Source organism: Anser cygnoides, chromosome 17, assembly GCF_040182565.1.
Source record: "Anser cygnoides isolate HZ-2024a breed goose chromosome 17, Taihu_goose_T2T_genome, whole genome shotgun sequence".
Classification (NCBI taxonomy): Eukaryota; Metazoa; Chordata; class Aves; order Anseriformes; family Anatidae; genus Anser; species Anser cygnoides.
In genome coordinates, this window is record NC_089889.1 from 1922104 (window position 1) to 1941312 (window position 19209).

Here is a 19209-nt window from a genome sequence, read left to right on the forward strand (position 1 = left end):
TACAGCACACTGTCAGCGTCACGCTGATAAACTTCTGGGCTGAAGTCCGGCGCCCATCTCCAGCTTGTGCACAGCAAGCGGAGATGAAGCTGTGGCAGGAATTCAGTAATCACAGCGGTGGTGCAGAACCCAGAGCGCAGGCGTAGGTCAGAATCGCCAAGCACAGCAGGGGAAGGCACCGCAGGGAACAGCTTCCGTCGCTGCGGCGGCTCCTGGCAGGCTGGTGGTGGGGAATGTGCTGGCTGGTGCCCTGAAGCCCTCTGCTGCTCCTTGTTATTAACGAGAGCAGGAGCCCCTGAGAAAGGGCGTACGGCTCGCACCTGCCTGCAGCACGTGAATTTTTCAGCCGCAGCGCCTGGTGGCCGAGCTGAGGGCTGTGGAGCTCGTGGCGCCGTGCAGGCGAAGGCTGGAAGGGGTGACCGGAGCGTGGAGCTGAGGTGTGAGGTGTGTCGCGAGCAGCAGGCTGGCTAGCACGTTACCTGAACATTACTTGTGTGGTGCTTGTCTCGACAGTCCGAGCAGCGGGCTGTGCCTTTCTGACGGCCCCTTCTGGCCAAAGTGCGACTCTCTGAAGTCACCCAGTACCTAAGAGGGAGCTCTGCACGCACACAGGTAGTTTTCTCCAGCCCTTGCAAGGGCTCTGCAAGTCCTAGCGCAGCCCAGCTGTGACTCCTTAGGATTGCTCACTTTCCACTGCCTCTGTCTCGCAGTACGCTGCTGTGCATGAGCAGCAGAACCGAGGCTTCCTTTGCATGGCGTGGTGCCTGTCCTTGCTCCCTGAGTCACACTTCTTTTCTTTTTTCTCTTTTTTTGGAAAGGTTCTTCAAGCTTCACGAGAGGAAATGTGAGCCCATCATCATGACGGTCCCTCGAAAGGTGAGCACAGCCCGCTGCTTGCGTGGTTTGAAGCCCGCTCGTGCCTTCCAGCCCCGCAGCACCTGACCGGTTCGTTTCTTCTTGCAGTCGGACCTCTTCCAGGATGACCTGTACCCTGATACAGCTGGCCCAGAGGCAGCTCTGGAGGCAGAGGAGTGGTTTGAGGGGAAGAACGCCGATCCCCTGCTCATTTCCTTGAAACATGGGTACATTCCTGGCAAGAACAGGGATCTCAAGGTGGTCAAGAAGAATATACTGGACAACAAGCCTGCCGCAAACAAGAAAAGTGATCTCATAAATGCTCCAAAGAAAGCAGCTGATGCCTCAGACACTGTGAGTAAAATCTCTGAGGTTTTGGGGACGGTGGCCTGAGACTTTGATCGTCAGGGTGCCGTATCTTCAGAAACAGCTGTAACAAAGCTCAAGTGTGCACGATTTGAGCGCCCTGGGACCAGGTGCAGGTGGGTGACCTGGAGCCGAGGTGCTACAGGTGCAGGGCAGGTTTCTCTACCTGCCGAGGGCGGCCGAGAGCTGTGGTGCAAAGGAAAGCCTGGCATGTCGGCCCGGGCACACGCCTGCTTGTGTTTGTTCAGCCTGAGGCTTCCTGTGAGCAAGGGTTTGCACAACGCCGGGTCGTTTGGGCGTGAGACACCTCGTATAAACAGCCGGCTGGCTGCTCATCTCTGCAGGCTGTGCGTGCCACGTCCTGCAGGGGGTTAGCAAAAGCCATGCGTTACAGAGAAACGTAAGACCCTGAATTGGGCACCTTCTTGTGTGTGTGCAAAACCCGGTGGGACAAATTAACCTCAGGCTACGCAGGTCCAGAAGGAGGTTAAAGAGAATCCCGACTGGGGGGGCAGCTAATGCATGGTGTAGTGATGTGTGGAGACAGGGAGAGGGCAGCTCGGGCAAGTGCTGAAATGCGTCTAAAAAGCAGGATTTGTCCTGGTGCGTGTGCCAGGCACCCTCAGCACGCTCACCCCGCTGCCCCATGCGCCCCAGCACCGTATGGCTTTGGGGAGTCCCCCCCCGGCGAGGTGCCTTGCTTCGAAAACTCCCTCCCGCAGAACCGATCCCGACGGCTCTCGTAACCAACACACCTCTTGTCTTCCGTTCCAGCAAAACGAAGCCAAATTGGATGAGATTTTGAAAGAGCTGAAATCCATAAAGGACACGATCACCAACCAAGACGAGCGCATTTCCAAGCTGGAGCAGCAGATGGCGAAGATCGCAGACTGAGCGGGGCGAGCGGGCGCTGGCGGGCGCTGCCAGCCCAGACACATTCCAGTTCCCCGGTTCGGCAAGCAGCAGCGTGCAGCATTCCAGTACGAGCTTTCCTCTTCTCCCAAATTCACGTCAACGAGAGCCGATGATTAAAAGCCAAGCTTTTTAGTGAAATATTTTTTTTCTGATGTTTTAATGAATTTATGTGACTGTGTCAAAAAATTCAAAAAGAATAAGTGCTACTTTGACAGTCTTTTTTTTTTTTTTTTTCCTCCTCCAGATGTTATGAATTCTTGAAAACAAACCCATTATGACTTTCAATGTTGTGCCCAAATACCTTTTTCTAGATTTAGGGACCAATGCCACATTGTTCTTAACCATTTTTTAAAGTTGCCAAAAAAACGAAACAAAAAAAAGTTGCTTTTTATTTTTCTTATTTGCCACTTTGCAGTATTTGTGTTTTAAAATTTAAAGGGACAGCACTGTGTGTGTGTGCGCGCGTGTGTGCGTGTGGTGGGTGTTTATACTGTTTAGAGATCAAAACTGAAGCTATTTTGTATAAATCTCCAATTTTGAACAATCAGATCGGTTCCCCCTGCAGTGTGGCCGAGGCTGCTGCTGAGCTCCCTCAGAGGTTCCGTACGAGCTGACTTTCCTGCCTTCCTGATGTGTTCTGATGACCGCTGTCTAACGGTTTTAAAAAAAAAATATATATATATAGTGCTGAATGAAGTGATTCATGCCACAGACTGCCTCTTCTCCTTCTTACTCCCTGCAGAACTTTTCAATGAGCACCACCTCCCCCTCGTAAAATCACGCCGTGTTTTGGATTACTCCAGCCCTGTCCGAGGGGGCACGTTGCAGTTGCTGGTTTTGGTTTTAAGGCGGAAGTTACTCCCTGCAGGGACTGCGTTACGTTTATCCCTGGAGCGTAAAGCTCAAGGTGTGCAAAAGGCACGCACGAGGCTGCGAGCAGGGGGCTGCTCCCCTCTGACCGGGTGCTCCCTCGTGTCCGTTGCGGCTGTACGCGTCGCTGTAAATGCCTGGGGCTGCACCACAGCTGCCGTCAGCCTCTGGGGCTTATTTGCTTTCAGAAGCTTTTAAAATCCTTTGAGCTTGCACTTCTTTGGCCTTTGACTTTAGAACCGATGTTAGAAATTTTGACTCTGCTTCCAAAGCACCCTTAGAAGTAGCTAGGGGACTGGCACCAGGGATCTCCAGAAACAAAATGTTTCCGATTATTTTTATTTTATTTTTTTTTTACCTCCCCGCCTCATCACCCCACCTTGACCTTCAAACTTCGCAGGGAAGGGTTTGTTCCCAGGTGAGCTCGGTGACCCTCGCCCCCTGCGGTCCCGGCCCTTGGGAGGGGACGGGGCTGGGGCAGGTTGTGCCCCCGGCTCGGGGAGGCGCTGCTCTCCCCTGCTCCTTCAGGGTCCTCCCCCCAAAGCCCCTGGGGGCGTGTGGGGCTCACAGAGCTCATCTCGGGATCCCTTCCTCTCCACCTCTGCTCGTGCGGGGTCTGCGCTGCCAAAGGGGGGTGCTGGGGCTGGGGCAGGAGCGTTCCCTGCCGGCCCTGTGTGTCAACGTAGGTGCGATGGGACCTGGGCTGCTCCAGCAAGCTCGGGCTTCGCTCGTTTGCTGCGTGCGCCAGGACAGCCCCGCCAGCAGTGCCCGGGAGGTGCCGGCACCCCTTGTTAAATCCAGATTTGGATAAAGCTATCGGGGGGGGGGGGGTCCGAACGATGTCCAGGAGTTAGCTGGCAGCTGCTGAGCCCCAAATACCCTTCCCAGCTGGGCTCCGGTCCTCGGCCCAGCTCCCTGCAACCGTGGTGTGCGTGCACGTGTGTGTGCTTGGAGCCGACACGCAGAGCAGGGTGCGTCCCTTCGTCCCGCCCGAAGCCATCCTTTCTCCGTTAGGCTGCCTCCAAGTCCGCAAATTCCCCGTTTTTGGTCTTTATTTTCTTTTTTTCTTCAGTGTTTGCACGTTCACAACTTACAGGTCGAGGATCCTCTGCCCTGGAGGGGCTGTCGGTGCTGCCGGGCGTGCGGCCGCGCAGCTGGGCGAAGTGGCTGGAGAGGCACGAGGAGGGGGTGCGAAGGACAGAGAAGGTGTTAACAGTTCATAGCACGAAAGCTTCCTAAAAGTGGGTTTTCTTCGTTTTAAGTGGTGAGCATCGCAGACGGGGCACGTTTTCCCCGTCTGGGTGCTGGTGTAGGGGGGGGGAAATGAGCGCTGGTGCTGGGTTCCCAGCCCAGCCGCGGGTTGTTTGAATGTTCGGTGCTGGTTTTGTATCGCAGTAAATGGCTGAGATTGTCTGTATTAGTTTTTATTTTTTATTTTTTTTTGGAAAACAAAACCAAACGTACTGCTCCCCCAAAACGGTGATCTCTGTGTTGATTTTGTACGTGTGACTTCAGGGTTGTGTGCTCGGGGACCTTGCGGTTTTTTTTTTTTTTTTTTTTATTTTCTAATTGGAGGGAACAAAGTTTCTGAACTGCCGGATCGAGATGCCCAGATGAGATTGGTGTGGTGGACGGTTTGAGGAGGGCGGAGGAAGCGCCGCCGTGGTTTGGAGTTTGTAGCTTGTGTTTAATTTAAACGAACTGATGATGCCTAGCCAGGCTCAGCCCGAGTCAGTGCCTGAAGCTTTTTGTAGCCGTGATATCCCAGAAGAGAACCAGCGACGTCCTGAAAGATGCGCTCTTATAGAGCGGCCATAGTATCTGTCCAAATATTTGCTTCCATTTTCAAGAGATAAAAGTCATTGATTACAAACTTCCTCTGTTTGCTTGTTCTTTGGCTCCGGTCGGCGCTGCCCGGGGCGGCTGGCGGGGGGCACGGCTGCTGCTCGCCCCTTCTCGGGGCCGGGAGCTGCGGCGGCAGCTGCTCAGGAAGGCGTAGGAGTGGGGACACGTCACGGCCTGAACGTGCGCCCAGGTCCCCTCCTGGAGCCCGGCCCGGGCAGATGGAGGGGCCGCGGGGGTTGATGCTGCTCAGCTCCACTGCGAGCCCTGCGGCCGGGCACGGGGACAGGGACGGGGACAGGGACGGGGACAGGGACGGGGACAGGGACGGGGACAAGCTGTGCCCTGGCTACCCAGGACACCCGTCATTGCTCTGGGCTCTGTGTGGGGTAGGTGAGGCTCGTTAGCGCCCGCAATTTAGGTTTCATGGCCAGCCAGTGTCATAAGTGACACCAGTAAGCGCGGCGATGGGAACCCGAGCGTGTCAGACTGCGGCCGAGCAGCACAGCCCCCGCGGCACCTCCCTTGTGCTCCTCCGGCCCAGCAGGTTGGAGGTTTCCCAGCGAGTGAACCCCGGGCTCGTCCAGGTGTGGTGGGGGTCCCTGAGGAAGCCCAGGTAGGGACAGGATGGGGATGCTCTTGAGGAGCTGCTCCCTTGCTGCCCGTGCACGCCCTGGACCTGTCCCAGCGAGGCTCATCCGCAGCCCAACGGGATTTTTCCGTGCGTGATTTTTCCCTGCAGGGGACCAGGACCATGATTTTTCCCCCCGAGTGATCTGCAGGGGACCAGGACCGTCCTCCAGCCCCCAGTCCCCTGGGCTCCGGGGGGATTCCAGAGGGGCTGAACGCAGCCAAACATCCCCGCGGTGCTCAGGGCTGTGCCGGGGGCAGGGGGATGCGGTGGGGTTGTTTACGGCCCCGGGCGGCAGCCGCAGAGCGCTCGCTGCGGATGTGATCTTGCAGCACCCTTCCTGCGGCTGCAGCTCCTGCCTGCTGCTGCGCCGGTGCCTGCGGTCAGGGCGGGTTCCTTCCGAGCTGCTGCACCCCTGGGTGCCCAGGGAACGCCCGCGGCCCCGTGCCCCAGCTGCCACAGTGCCCCACGGCTGCTCCGTGGGGGGGGGCCAGGAGACGCGCCTGGGCACGGGGGGCCCTGCAAATGCCTCGCGCCAAGCCCTCGCGCTCCTCCTCTTCTTCCTCGCCACATGCGAAGGCTGCTTCCCGCGTTGGGGGTCCTCCTACGGGGTCACCTCTTTTGGGGGCTGTGTCTTGCCCCCGTTTGGCCATGCCCACGCCGTGCCGAGGTTGCTGCCACCCCCCGGGGCCGCCTTTGCCTCCACTTCTGCTTTCGGGGCAGCGTCAGCCCCGGCACACAGAGCTGGAGGAGCAGGACAGGGGCACCCAGGGGACCCTCCACCGTCACCCCAGGGGGGATAGGAGTTAGGGGTGCACCCCAACGGGTGCATGAAGCCCCCAGCCCTCAGCTGCCCCCGCTGGCAGCGTGACGTCCTTCCCCCGCAGGGCTCTCTGAAACCGCAGCCGTGTTTCCTGCCCGCCCCGGCGGGGAGGTGCAGGCGGGGCGCAGCCCGCGACGCCCCTCCGGTTTCTCCCGGTACCGGGGCTGCCGGGCCCTCGGCGGTGACGGCCACCGGTGCTGCAGCTCGGGGTCCCACAGCGTCCCCCGGCAGAGGTGAGCCGCGGACGGGGGGTGCCAGATCTGGGTCCCGGCACCCCTGGGGCTCGGCCCCGGGGATGGAGCGGGTGCTGAGGGGATGCTCGGGGGTGCGTTGGGTGCGCACGGGTCCCCAGGGGGTGCCACTCTCTGCTCCGTGCTGGTCCCTGGGGGGTTAGGATGGCGGGGTGGCATCGGTCGGTTTTTGGGGCTGGGTGCGGGGCCCTCCCTGGCCTCCAACCGCCAGGGCTGCTTGCGAGCGACAGGCTGCCCGTGGGGAGGTTTGGGGCGGCTTCGCCTCCGCTCCGAGCGAATGGCCCAGCTTTTGGGGCACCCGCTGGCAGCATGGTGGCCCGCTGCCACCCGCGGAGGGGAGGACGGGCACCCCGGGGTGGGGTCGAGCCGAAGCGTGCGCGACATCCCCGCGCTTTCATTTCCACGCGGGGCGTCATCCTGCAACCGCCCGTCTCGCAGCAGCCGTCTCCATCACGGCTCGTTTCCCATTTCCAGGCTCTCAGCTTCCTTTTGCAAATTTGCTTTTCAAAGCGGAACCGCGCGGGCAGAGCCTCCCGCAGGTGGAGGGGCCCCCGTTTCACCTACCCTCTGTCTTTCCGCCCCCACCAGGTCCCATGGCGCCGGGCTGGGCCGTGCTGGTGGTGCTGGTGCTGAGCACCCTGCGGGCATGCGGGGCCCGGCCCCCGGAGCAGAGGGGCCTGCAGTGGGTCTGGGGGGCGGCAGAGCAGGCTCCAGCCGAGCCCCTGCTGCCCTCCCGCAGGCGAAGGGCCGACAACGGGCAGCCCCCCCCCAGCACCACCGCGATGCCGGGGCACGGCCACGCCACCACCGCGACGCCCGGCAGCAACGAGACCGAATCCCTCGAGCCCGACTTGCTGCTGGGCTCCACGCTGCCACCGGGGCTCAGCACCAACAGCAGCCTGCCCCAGGAGCTCACCACACTGCCCGCGGACTGGGGTGAGACCGATTCCCCCGAGCCCGACTCGCTGCTGCCGGGCACGGAGCCGCCGCTGGAAGCGGGCACCAACGCCAGCCTGCACCGGGAGATGGTGCTGACCACCGCGGATCCGCAGGATGAGACCGACTCCCCCGACCCCGACTTGCTGCTGAGCTCTGCGCCCAGCACAGAGGCAGCGCCCCAAAATAACAGCACCGCCATCCCCGGCTGGCCCATGTCATCTGCGGGGCCTGGCACGGAGGGGACCGCGGCTGCTGGCACGGATGACATCTCCTCCACGGGGACCACGGCCAGCAGCATGGATGACATCCCTACAGGGAGCCTGGCTGGTGGCATGGATGACATCTCCACGGAGCCACGCTCAGCTCTCCCCACCACCACTGCTCCCACCAGCATCATTTACAAAAAGGCCGGGGACCCCCCGGTGCTGAATCACCCGGGAGAGGCGACCACGGCTCCTTCGGACTCAAAACCCGGAGGGAAGGCGGCGGAGGAGGCCCCCGCCATCCCCTGGGACGACAGCGCGCTGATGAACAAGTGCCTGCTGGCCATCCTGCTGCTGGCGCTGGTGGCCGCCGCCTTCATGGTGTGCACGGGGGTGCTGGCCGCCCTGCTCTGCCGGCGGGCGCGCACGGCTCGCCACCAGCTCACCCCCACCGAAATGGTTTGCATCTCCTCCCTGCTGCCCGACGGCGAGCCCGCTGCCGCCAACGGCCCCCGGCTGGGCCCCCACCGGCACCGCAAGCTGCTGGCCGATGGCGGCTCCGAAGCCGATGGCGACAACCTGACGCTCAGCAGCTTCCTGCCGGAGCACTCCTGAGCCGTGGGCTTCGTGACCCCACACAGCAGAACCACCTGGAACGGACTCGGCCACCCCATTAAAGTGCCTCTCCTACCCGGACGTGGTGGTCTCTTGGCTCCTGCCCACATCCCCCTCCCGAAATTTCAGTTCTCCATCCTCTCCTGGCGGCAGCAGAAACGAAACCCCCCCTTCCCTGGGTGCTGAGCAGCTGGGGACGGCGGCTGCGGGTTCCCAGCCTCATGGCAGGAGTGGAAAGGGTGGTGGGGCCGTGGCAGAAACACCGGTGGGGCTGGGGTGGGCACGTTCGTGGTGTGATGGTCCCGATCGCGGTCTCACACAGAGGGGTGAGGGGATGCCACCAGGACCTGCCCCGGGGAGCAGGAACAGCCCAGGGTTGTCCCTGCCCTGCCAGCTCTGCGTCCCCATGTCCCCATCCCTGTCCCCCCCAGGCTTGCTGTCCCCGTGTCCCCACCCCATCCCAGCTGTCCCCGTGTCCCCACGTCCCCACCCCACCGTCCTGCTTACACCACCCTTGTGGTTCACAACCCACACTCGGGCACCGAAGCGTTTCGGCACGTGCTGGTGGCCCCCGCGGTGCTGTCCCCGAGCTGCGCTGAGGCGCATCGCAGCGCCTGTGCCTCGAGAGCAGCCCTGGCCGTGTCCCCGGCCCCGCGTGTTTACATTCACGCTCCGCTTCAAATATTTTCCATCCGGGCCCGGGCCCCCGGTGAATGTAAATGTTTACGGCGAGCCCGTGCGGCCGGCCCCGCAGCCGCTCAGAGGGACCCCGCCGTGCTGGGGGGACGCTGCTCGTGTCCTGTGCTGGTGACACTCCTCAGGACTCGGTGTCACATTTTGATCCACGCTTGGGGACCGGTGACTGTCACCTGTGGGGTCCCCTACACCAGGGTGGCACCGCAGGGTGGGCATCGCCCCTGCCACCCCCACACCTCCACAGAGCCCAAATCCCCCCCCGCCCCGTGCCAAAACCCGTCACAGGAGGTCACGTCCCGGCTGGGACGGCTGTCCTGCTTGCACTGAGGTTTGTGTGTCCCCGAGACAGCGAGGACACACGTGGGGACCGCGAGGACCTGTCACCCCAGCCCTCTCCCAGAAGAGGAGGGCGGTGCGGGGGGGTCCTGCGGCGCCCTGATGCCCCCTCAGTGAGCTCCTCGGCGTGCCTCGCTTTGGGCGAGGAGCCTTTCCTCCCGAGTGGGATTAGGATTGGGATTGGGATCGGGACCGGCTGCCGGCGGCCGGGGATCGCCCTATTTGGCGTCGGCAGCGGGGCCTGTCGGGCTGCCACGGCCCAGCTCACGGCCCAGGAATCTGCAGGAAGCCGGCACGCGCGGCCCTGCTCGCTCTGGGCCGCCCCAAGAGGGTGGCAGGTGGGGGACGGGGCCCTGCGGGGTACGGGGCCGTGTGCGGGGGACAGGGCCCTGTGGGGTACGGGGCCGTGCGGGGAACGGGGCTGTGCTGTGCCACACACGACGCTGAGCACGCTGAGGTGCAGCCCTGCAGGATAAGGCCCTCCTCCCCCCCCCCCCCCAAACCCCAGCATTTTGCTGCCCCAGCAAAGCAAATTACAGGCAGAGCGAGGCCGAAATTTCCCAAATTGCCGGTTTGGGTTGGAGGCTGGCTGTGCCCCGCGCCCCGCAGAGCCGAGCCCTGTGGGCTCCCCCCCCCGCCCCTTTCATCTGCCCTAAATTACAAAGCGGGGCCCGGGCGGCGCGGCCCTGCCCAGCGCCGAGGGGCTGAGGCGTCCCTCCCCGGCGGCAAAAACGGCTCCGTAATGGCTGGTGGGTGCTGGCACCCGCTGCTGGGCAGGGACAGGGACAGGGACAGGGACAGGGACAGGGACGGGGACCAGGGACAGGGACCCCAGACCCAGACAAGGAGCTGAGGGGACCAGGACCATGAGGGCCACATATCCCCAGCATCAAGACATCACACGAGGGGCAGTGGCCCTGCCACCCGTCCCTGGGGGGTCTCCCACAGCTGGGGAAGGCGTTTTGGTGCTCCATGGGTGCCGTTACGCCCCCAAAAATTGTTAATCCCCCACTCCCCGGGCACCGTTACCCCTCTGTCATGGTGGCGAGGCCGGGCTGGATGCCGCTGACGCTCCTCCAAGCTGCTCGGAGGGGCCCCGGCTCCGTCCCCCCGCTCCTCTCCCCGCTTCCCTCTAAGCTTTTAAGATAATTTAAGGCCGGGAAAAGCCATCCCGGCAGCTGCAAGCAGCTGGCCGGCTGCAGACAGACGGACGGCCGCGTTATTTCTGGGAGCGAGGGGTCTGGCTGCGCCGGGTGACGCCGGGTGAAACGCGAACCGGGGACGGGGACGGGGATGGGGACAGGGACGCCCGCCCCCACCCCCAGCCCGCTCTCCCCAAGCCCTGGCTTTTTAGGGGGGATTCTGGCAGGGTCCCCGGGGAGGCGCGGAGCCGAATAGCAAGGGGATGAGGTCACTGCGGCCGCCAGCGTCTTGAGCAATTTCAGCCCAGACAGCGCGGGCGGCGGGGGGAGCGTGGCCAGGGTGGGGGGACGGGGTGATCCCCCCCCCCCCCTCCCAGAGCCCGTGCCCCCATACGGGGACCCACAGGGGTGATTTTCCCCACCGCTGCTGCACCCCAAGAATGAGTTCCTTGTGCAGGAGCTTTTCCAGGCCGTGGGTTTAGGAAACAGGCTCCTAAAACCAAGGGGGGGGGGGTTGGTCCCAAGCCCTGTTTGCCCCCATGCCACATCGTGAGGCCTTTAAAGTGCTGGGGAACGAAGCCCCAAACCCTCCCCATCCCTCACCTCATCCCTGTCCCTGTCCCCATCCTCATCCCTGTCCCTACCTTTAGGGCTCTGGGGTGGGCGGGTGGATGGGGAAATGGCTGGGTGGATGATGGATGGATGGATGGATGGATGGATGGATGGATCCATCAATCGATGGATCAATAGACGGATCGATGGGGCAGATGGGCAGAGCCCCCACGTGGGTTTTGGGTCCCTTTTGCTCCCGGGGCAGATGCGTGACCTTGCCTTGCAGGACGGGGTGGCTGCGCCCCACCAGCCCGCACTGCGGCGGGGTTTGGGTTTGCAGAGCTGGGCACAGGGACAGGATTTGGCCCCGGGCTGGGGTGCTGGGGCCCAGGAGCTGGGGCTGGGCCTTGCGTTGTGGGGCTACACACGGCTCTGCAGGAGCCACGCTTTTACCTCCAGCCCTCGCAACAAAGCCCTCCCCTTGCCCCCTCTTTCTGCTCCTGCACCCCAAAAAGCGGTGTGGGGATGCGGGGATGCAGAGGGGCACCCCATCATGCTGAGAGGCCCCCAGCTGTGGGCTGTCCCCCCTTGGAGGGGGCCGTGGTGGGTCTGGGGGCCGCCTGCCCCTCGCCGGCCTCCCCTGCTCCCTCCCCAAAGCGGCCCTAATGAGAACAAGCTGGTCCGCGGCGCTCGCAGCCAGTGAGCTCCGGGCTGCGGCGCAGGAGGAGGAGGAGGAGGAGGAGGAGAGAAAGAAGGAGGAGGAGGAGGAGGGAGAGGGACGAGGGCTCCATCCAGGCAGGCAGCAGAAAGGGGCGAGAGGCGAGGTGCGTGGGACAGACCCGTCCTGCCGTCACCCTCCTGGCGAGGTGAGCTCCCCAAGCCCCACTCTTCGCTCCGGGCACGTGGCGTGGGGCCCACTCTCCCCAAAACTCCCGCTTTCCTGCACTCCATGGCTCTTTTTCGCCCCCCCCCCCCCCCCCCACCTTTTTCTGCTCAAACCCTGACTTTTTGGCACGGCTCGGGTGCCGCGGTGAGGGCTCGGCGGGACGGGGATGCAGCCACAAGCGTGCGTGCACGCTTCGGAGGATGCCGCGCCTGCACAACATCAAACCTGGAATTTCCTGCGCGGAGGAAAGCGGAGCTGGGTTTGCTGGGCCAGGCTAAGCCAGGAATGGGGCCGCATGGCGGGGATGGGGACGGGGGGGACGGGGGGCTGGGGATGGCCATGGGGATGGCCGTGGGGATGGCCTCGGCATCCATTTGGGCTTTGCTCGTTGCCACCAAGGCCGGGGCAGCGGCTGCGCGTCGGCTCCACTCGCTAACGGCGCCTCAACGCCGCCGCCTTCCCCCAGGGGCCCCTCCACGGGGCGAAGGCGGCAGAGGGACGAAGGAGCAAGCCCCGGACCCCAAACCACGTCCCCCAAATGCCCACCGGGGGCCCGGGGGGATGGCGGCCAGGCTGCTCAGCCGGGGCCGGGGGCCGCCTCGCGCCCCGTGCTCGCTCTGCCCTAATGCAAACCAGATTTCTGCAGCGGGAGCGTGTCCGCCAGCCAAGTCCTGCGGCTGCGGCGCTGCTGGCTTTTTTTTGGGGGGGAGAAACTGGGGGGCTGGTTGGGATTTGGGGGTGTAAGGAGAGAGGGGGGGAAGGTCTAGGGGTCCCCGTGGGGCTGCTCCGTGTCCTGGCACTCGTGGTGGCCCCGTGGCGAGCTCCAGCCGCCAGCCTATTTATAGCCAGCTCCAGCCGGGAACGGTTTGCAGCCGGGGCGAGCGTTGGGAAACGCCGCTCGCGCCGGGGGCCGGCCCCTCCGCAGCTCCGTCTTGTGTCAGAGTTTCCACTGGAAACCTCAATTTTCAGGAATTTTCGAATGGGCCAAGCGACCGTTGGTGGAAGCCAGCTCTTGGCTCTTGCCCCGGTCACCTCGCCACGCTCGCAGCGTCCCCAGGACTTGAGCAATCCCAGCCAGCCGGTTTCCAGCTATTTTTACAGCGCGGCATTGCAAAACAAACACAAACCCCTGCTCGGCCTCGCCGTCAGCGGGACGAGGAAACCAACGCTGATTTTTTTGCTTTTCTTAACGAATTTTACCCGGGTGAATAACCGTGTGTGGGAGCAGCAAGGCACACGCTTGGCCCTCTGCGCTGTGGACGGCACCGGGTGCCCAGCTCAGGGTGGGCGCATCGGGGGCTTTGCTCAGGGCAGAATTTGGGATTTATTTATGTTTTTTTCCTCCGTCAGGCTCTAATTTTTGCCGTTCTCCCCCCTGCTTTCTGCAGCACGAGTCCCGGGGCGATGGCGGCGTGGCAGCTCCTGCTGCTGCTGGCGGTGGCCCCGGTGCACGCAGCGGCGCCCCGGCACGCCGCAGTGCTGCCCGACGCCGGCGGCAGCGGGGACGGCGACGAGGTCTCGGCCGCGCCGCCCGCCCGCCCCGTGACGCCGGGGCCCGGCCCCACGGTGGGGGACGCGGCGGGGACAGCCGTCACCAACAGCTCGGCGCCGGGCAACGTCCTGGACGGGCTGGTGGACTTCTTCAAGGAGTACATGCTGCTGGTGGTGGTGGTGGGCTCGCTGGCCTTCGTCCTGCTCTTCATCATCTGCGCCGCCGTCATCGTGAGGCAGAAGCACAAGGCCTCCGCCTACTACCCCTCGTCCTTCCCCAAAAAGAAGTACGTGGACCAGCGGGACAAGGCGGGGGGGACCCGGGCTTTCAGCGAGGTGCCCGAGAAGGCTCCGGACCCCGGCGCCGAGGAGCCCCTGGACTGCAGCCGGCAGCTGCAGGCTGACATCCTCGCCGCCGCCCAGAGCCTCAAATCCCCCCCCAAAACGCCCCTGGCCAACGGGGCCAGCGCCCGGGGGGAGCACGAGAAGAAGGAGGAGGAGGAGGAAGAGAAGGAGGAGGAAGGAAGCGAGCCGGCAGGCGGCGAGCATCCCGCCGAGCCCCCTCCCCAAAATCAAGATGCTGCAGGAGCGGCGCCGGGTGCAGGGGGCACGGAGGAGGCCCCCGGGGTGCCCCAGGACGGCCCCCCCGGCATCTAGCGGGGCCAACGCAGGGAGCTGGCGCCGGAGGAGCCGTGCCCGCGCCGCCGGCTCGCTCGCCACGGACTCAGAGCTGGGCTCCCGCCCGGTCCCGCTCGCCACCCGTACGCAGAGGCTCGCCGAAGCCCCGATGAAGCCCCGCTCCCTCCTCTCCCTCGGGGCCCGCCGGCCCGTGCCTGCGCCCGCCAGGATGAGCCACGACCCCAGGCGCCCGGTGAAGGGTTTGGCGGTCGCTGGGACCTTCTGCAGGGGTCTGGGGCCGTCCCAGCCCTCGGGACGGGGGGCACACACCGCTCCCGGCCGGCTTCGCCCACCACCTGCGGTGCCTGGTGGTAACCGGAGGGGTGCCGTGGCCCCCCCCGGAGGTGTTTTGGTGAGGTCTCCACCAAGAAAAAGGAGAAGGAAAGCCTAAGCCAACAGTGCCTGGCCAGCAGGAGGGAGGAGGACTTGGTGACAGTGACCCCGTCCTTGTTTTTATGCCCTGAATGTCACAGCCCCCTTGCAAAGCACAGGGAACGGAGCTCGGAGCGGAGCTGGAGAGTTTTGCCTTACTTTCTTAACCCCCTCGGCTATTAATAAAGACATTTCCTACGCACGTTTCCTCTCCTGTGTGTTTCTGAGGCTGGCGGAGCGGGCTCCCCGCGCGCTCGGTGCCGTCCTTCCCCGCTCGGGGACTGGCTGGGACACCAGGACCCTGTCCCCGGGGCCGGGACGGGCTGGGAGGCGCCTGCTCCGCGGGGAGCCCCCCGTGCTGGAGCGGACGGCGAAGCGTTTGTGTTCAGCACCCTACAGAGGAGCCCTTCCCGGAGCCGCAGCCCCCGCAGGCTGGTGACACCCCGGGGGCCAGCGGGGACGCGGTTATCGCCGGCAAAAATCTGCTCGCCGGCGCGCGGCCTTCTCGGAACCCGTTATCTCGCGGCCCGCAGCAGCTCCTGCCCGCGGGGAGGCCGCAGGCGGGCTGGTGCCCTGGCGTCACAGCGCCTCGCTTCGAGGCACGCTCGCGTGCCCGCCGCCGTGCCGCGCGTCCCGACCCGCAGCGGGGCAGGCAGAGCGCGGCGGTGCCGTCCCCGCCGCAGCTGGGGCGCCTCCGTCCCTCGCAGCACCCCACAATGTGGAGTCAAACACGAGGGCGAGAGGTTTCCCTACCCAGAAGACGACGCGTCCCCGCTATCCCCACATCCCCACACCCCTGTGACCCCCAGCTGTGCACCCCCACAGCTGCAGCCCCCCAAAACCCTGCACCTCAGGTGTCCCTGCAACCGCTTAGCTGCGGGGAGCCCGGGGGCTCCCCAAAACAGGGACGCCGACCCGCTCCCCGGCCGCTTTCTCCCAGCAGCAAGGCCACGGGGCCGGGGAAGGGAGCCCCGCACGCAGCACCCAGGTGGTGCCGAGCCGAGGTGCTGCGGAAGCCGCGGCTTTCGCCAGCAGCAGCCCATGGCAGCAGGAACTCGCGCCCTGCTTTGCATTTAGGGCGCTAATGAAGTCGCAGACAGAGACCAGAACGAGGCGCTTACTTCCAAAGGCGCTGTTTTTAATGCAGCTGAGGAACTTTCCACGTCCAGACACGGGAAAGCCAGGTGGAGTGCAGAGGGGGATAAGAATCGACAAGAGCGGGCAAAGCTTGCAGGCGCGTTTCCTTTTGGTTTTGGAAAATCCACAGCGACGCTCCCGTGAAAAAACGGCAATCAGCAGAAGGCACGGGGGGAGCGCGGCGGCCTGGCGGGCAGGGTAACGCACACTGTGCCGCCACAAAACATTTAGTTTTCACGTGCTGGCGTGCCCCAAGCTTCCAGGGAGCCAGCTCAGGTGCTTGGCGCGCAAATCCTTGAGGTGAGCGTCGCCCACGCTCTCTCTGCAACCTCCAGCAAAGCCACCCGAGCAGCCTGGCCGCACGCTGCACAGCGAGGCGCTCGGGAGATGTCTGCCAGGCCGTGGGTTTGAGTTTCCTTCCGCGACTGAAGAGAAGAAGCGAGCCCCCTGCCACCTCAGCAGGCAACGAACTGCCACGAAATCACCCCCCGAACCACCTCTTGCAGCATATCCAAAGGATCCCCTTCCTCCCTCGACCCGGTGCCAAGAACTCTGCTGCCAGCTGCGAAGCGTGGGGCGGAGGGGGCGACGCAGGGGGCACAGCCGGAGCCCCCAACCTTCCGGGGAGCTTCCCCCTGGGGCTTCGGCGAACAGCTCCGCTACTCGCGGCCTGCGTTCAGAGCCTCGGGGTGCATTTAATCCCTCTTAACGGAGCGTTTTTTGAACGGACGCTCCCAAATTAACCCCGCTCCTCTGCCGGGAGGGAACGAGCAGGAAGAAGCCCTGCGAGGGTTGTTCCGGAGCTCCGCGCTCCCCTCGCGGTCAGTGCCCTCTAGCGCCCGCCGAGGCACCCCAGCACCGCCCAGAGAGCAGCCCCAAGCAGGGGACAGCGTGCGAGAGGTCGCAGGTTGCGAAATAAAACTCCGACACAGCCGCAGTCCGCAGACAAACCACCCAAAATTTGTGTACTGCACCGACACGCAAACCGAGCTGCGCTTCTTACAGAAACATTAAGACCGAGGCAACGTTTCCCACTAAACTCTGAAAAACATTAGGCAAAACCATCCATCTTCCCCCAAAGTGCAGCCCTTCCAGTCCTCAACAGCAGGGTTTGCTCTTCTCAGAGAGGCCGCTGGAGCTCCCTGCAGCCGAACAGTCCCTTCCCTCTCAACATTTCAGGCCAGTTAGGACAGGACACGGGCCGCTGAAATACCCAACTCCAGTCCTTCCAGCGCTACGAGAGGCTGTACACACAAGAACAGTGAGAGGTTGTGCGTGGAGTTGTGCGTATCTTACAGCTTCGTTAGTAGTGCGCGGGATTCTACTAATAGCTAGAGTAATTGCACGGCAAGTTGAACTGGAACGAGGACAACCTCCGCAGTCCCTGCAGGGATTAGTTGGCTTTCTGCTCCGACTCTTCTTTCTTTGGGTGCTGCTTCAACTTGTAGTCGGCCAAGGCAGCCTTGATGGCATCCTCAGCCAGCACTAGAAAAAAAAAAAAAGAAAACACATTTATTTTTTTTTATTTTTTACAAATACTTCAAGAAGAACATGCCATTTACAACAAAAGTGGCATTAAAAGCAGGAGCAGCCAGCAGCAACCGTCACTGCAGTTAGCAAAATTTGGGAGCGTGGTGCCTTACAGTGTCAGAATATAAACCTCCTCATTTCTAATTTTCTGAGCTACGTAGACACCAAAAGATGGAATTGATGTGAAAATTCTTAACCAAAGTCTGAACGTAAGCGAGGTTCTCTTGCAGGCCAATCTTTGCTGCTCCACGTGCAGAAACTTTATTTGGAGAACACGCAGAAGCTTCTGCGCTACTTCCAGGAGCCTCGCTCTCAAGTATAAACGTGTTTGAACTTTCACAGGTCAGCCCTTTACTTACTCGAGCAGTGCAGTTTGACCGGAGGAAGGCAAAGTTCTTTCGCAATATCCGTGTTCTTGATTTTTAACGCTTCGTCAACCTGAAACGCAGTAAATGTGTGGTCAGCAGTCACCTCACGCACGCACACACACCACAAAGGCATTCACCACGAGCGTGCTTTAAAGCTCCAGAGCCAACCGGATTGACATGGAAAAATACCTCAAACTGCCAGGGGCAGTAAAAGATGCTGACAGCACGCTAACGTGAGAAAAGCCTCTCAACGTTACCTGCTTTCTTCTGTACCTAACAAGTAACAAATTTAACGACTGTCTCAGACAGAGCAGTGGTGGTAACAAACCAAAGCGTGCCAGCGTCACTGCAGGGACTGTTTCCTCCACGGTCCCAACAGTCAGCTTAAATATTTAAATACTTTCCACTGTGCCACTTCCAACCCCGGCCACTTCCAGCTCCTTACCGTCTTCCCTTTAACCCACTCCGTTGCCAGTGAACTGGAAGCAATCGCTGATCCACAGCCGAAAGTCTTGAAGCGGGCTTCGACAATCCTGCCGTTCTCGTCCACTTCGACCTGGAAGAATACGGGAGGCGCTGCAGGGGAGGGCTCAGCTCCACGAGGCAGAGCCCAGGTAAGCAGGGACAAGCCCCGCCCAGACTCCAGGGGACGTTTTAAGATCTGAACGTGCTGACAGGGGCAAGCTGCGTCACTGCCGCAGATGAGAGGAGGGAGACAGCAGCAGGCGTGGGCCTCGCAGCGTCCCCACGCTCCCCCCATGCCAGCATCCCTACCACGCTCCCCCCGTGCCAGCAGAAGCCCCGAGGTCCCCTCACCTGCAGCTTCATGACGTCGCCGCAGGCCGGGGCGCCCACCAGGCCGGTGCCCACGTTCTTGGCGTTGCGGTCGAGGGAGCCGACGTTGCGGGGGTTCTCGTAGTGGTCCACCACCTGGCGGGACAGGGCAGAGCAGCGCGTCACCAACAGCCACCACCGGCACAGAACCATAAAGGTTGGAAGAAACCTCCAAGATCACCTACCTGGTCCAACTGCCCGCCTACCCCCAATGTCCCCCACTGAACCATGTCCCCAGGCACCATGTCCGACCTCTCCTTGAACACCCCCGGGGACGGTGACGCCACCACCTCCCTGGGCAACCCGTCCCAATGCCTGACTACTCTTTCTGAGGAGAAATGTTTTCTTATTTCCCACCTGAGCCTCCCCTGGCACAACCTGAGGCCATTCCCTCTGGTCCTATCACTGTGAGAAGAGACCGACCCCCCAGCACCCCACACCTTCCTTTCAGGTAGCTGTAAAGGGCAATAAGGTCTGCCCTGAGCCTCCTTTCCCCCAGCCCCAACACCCCCAGCTCCCTCAGCCGCTCCTCACAGGACTTGTGCGCCAGGCCCTGCACCAGCCCTGCTCTGGACACGCTCCAGGGCTTCGATATCCTTCTGGTAGTAACGGGCCCAAAACTAAACACGGCACTCGGGGTACAGAACCCTCCCCCGACCCTCCCCGGCCCCTCACATTTTTGTGGTAGCCCAGCGCCGGCCCCGCCGCCCCGCGCCCGCTCCGCAGCAGCGCCGCCCCCGCCCTCCCCAGCGCCGCCATCTTGCGTCTGGCGGCGTCGTGCCCGGCCCGCCTCGCAGGACCCCTCTGCAGCGAGGCCCCGAGCTGCCCGCGGCGCCGCCTGCTCCTCGGTCGAGCCTCCGAGGGGCAGAACCCGGCG

General features: G+C 62.9%; 4 protein-coding genes across 7 annotated transcripts in view; 3 read left to right on the top strand and 1 right to left on the bottom strand.

Moving 5' to 3' along the window:
* The window catches only part of CORO1C (coronin 1C), a 49040-nt gene extending 46193 nt beyond the window's left edge, over positions 1 to 2847 (top strand). For both annotated transcript variants that reach the window (XM_013173223.3, XM_066979085.1), the window contains exons 9-11: positions 819 to 876; positions 964 to 1209; positions 1996 to 2847. In XM_013173223.3, coding sequence (XP_013028677.3) covers positions 819 to 876; positions 964 to 1209; positions 1996 to 2115 — 424 coding nt within the window. In that variant the 3' untranslated portion in view covers positions 2116 to 2847. The remainder of the gene's footprint in view (positions 1 to 818; positions 877 to 963; positions 1210 to 1995) is intronic.
* A 2903-nt stretch (positions 2848 to 5750) lies between these two features.
* SELPLG (selectin P ligand) lies at positions 5751 to 8391 on the top strand. Its single transcript, XM_048074011.2, has 2 exons — positions 5751 to 6535; positions 7142 to 8391. Exons 1-2 carry the CDS (start codon positions 6310 to 6312, stop codon positions 8308 to 8310), a joined length of 1395 nt encoding a protein of 464 aa, XP_047929968.2. The 5' UTR covers positions 5751 to 6309; the 3' UTR covers positions 8311 to 8391.
* A 3295-nt stretch (positions 8392 to 11686) lies between these two features.
* Positions 11687 to 14665, top strand: TMEM119 (transmembrane protein 119). 3 transcript variants are annotated; one of them, XM_066979088.1, is made up of 2 exons: positions 11687 to 11902; positions 13273 to 14665. In XM_066979088.1, the coding sequence occupies exons 1-2, from the start codon at positions 11702 to 11704 to the stop codon at positions 14068 to 14070; spliced, it is 999 nt and encodes a 332-aa protein (XP_066835189.1). In that variant the 5' UTR covers positions 11687 to 11701; the 3' UTR covers positions 14071 to 14665. The 3 variants fall into 3 exon arrangements, with proteins under 3 accessions (XP_066835189.1, XP_066835190.1, XP_066835191.1); XM_066979089.1 differs by having other exon boundaries at positions 11768 to 11902; positions 13311 to 14665; XM_066979090.1 differs by lacking the exon at positions 11687 to 11902 and adding an exon at positions 12682 to 13205 and having other exon boundaries at positions 13311 to 14665.
* Positions 14666 to 16538: 1873 nt separating this feature from the next.
* ISCU (iron-sulfur cluster assembly enzyme) lies at positions 16539 to 19159 on the bottom strand. The gene is made up of 5 exons (XM_048073867.2): positions 19008 to 19159; positions 18315 to 18428; positions 17944 to 18054; positions 17490 to 17568; positions 16539 to 17085 (listed from the first exon to the last, which is right to left on the bottom strand). Exons 1-5 carry the CDS (start codon positions 19089 to 19091, stop codon positions 16994 to 16996), a joined length of 480 nt encoding a protein of 159 aa, XP_047929824.1. The 5' UTR covers positions 19092 to 19159; the 3' UTR covers positions 16539 to 16993.
* Positions 19160 to 19209: the final 50 nt, after the last annotated feature.

Bases quoted from the DNA above. Each gene is read 5' to 3' on its own strand.
- SELPLG (XM_048074011.2), top strand. From the start codon at position 6,310: ATGAAGCCCCCAGCCCTCAGCTGCCCCCGCTGGCAGCGTGACGTCCTT. The intron at 6,536-7,141 runs GTGAGCCGCGGA...CGCCCCCACCAG, and splicing joins CACAGCGTCCCCCGGCAGAG to GTCCCATGGCGCCGGGCTGG.
- TMEM119 (XM_066979088.1), top strand. From the start codon at position 11,702: ATGAGAACAAGCTGGTCCGCGGCGCTCGCAGCCAGTGAGCTCCGGGCT. The intron at 11,903-13,272 runs GTGAGCTCCCCA...TTCCTCCGTCAG, and splicing joins GCCGTCACCCTCCTGGCGAG to GCTCTAATTTTTGCCGTTCT.
- ISCU (XM_048073867.2), bottom strand. From the start codon at position 19,091: ATGGCGGCGCTGGGGAGGGCGGGGGCGGCGCTGCTGCGGAGCGGGCGC. The intron at 18,429-19,007 runs GTGAGGGGCCGG...CTGTCCCGCCAG, and splicing joins CGCTGGGCTACCACAAAAAT to GTGGTGGACCACTACGAGAA. The intron at 17,086-17,489 runs GTAAGTAAAGGG...TTTTTTTTCTAG, and splicing joins GGTCAAACTGCACTGCTCGA to TGCTGGCTGAGGATGCCATC.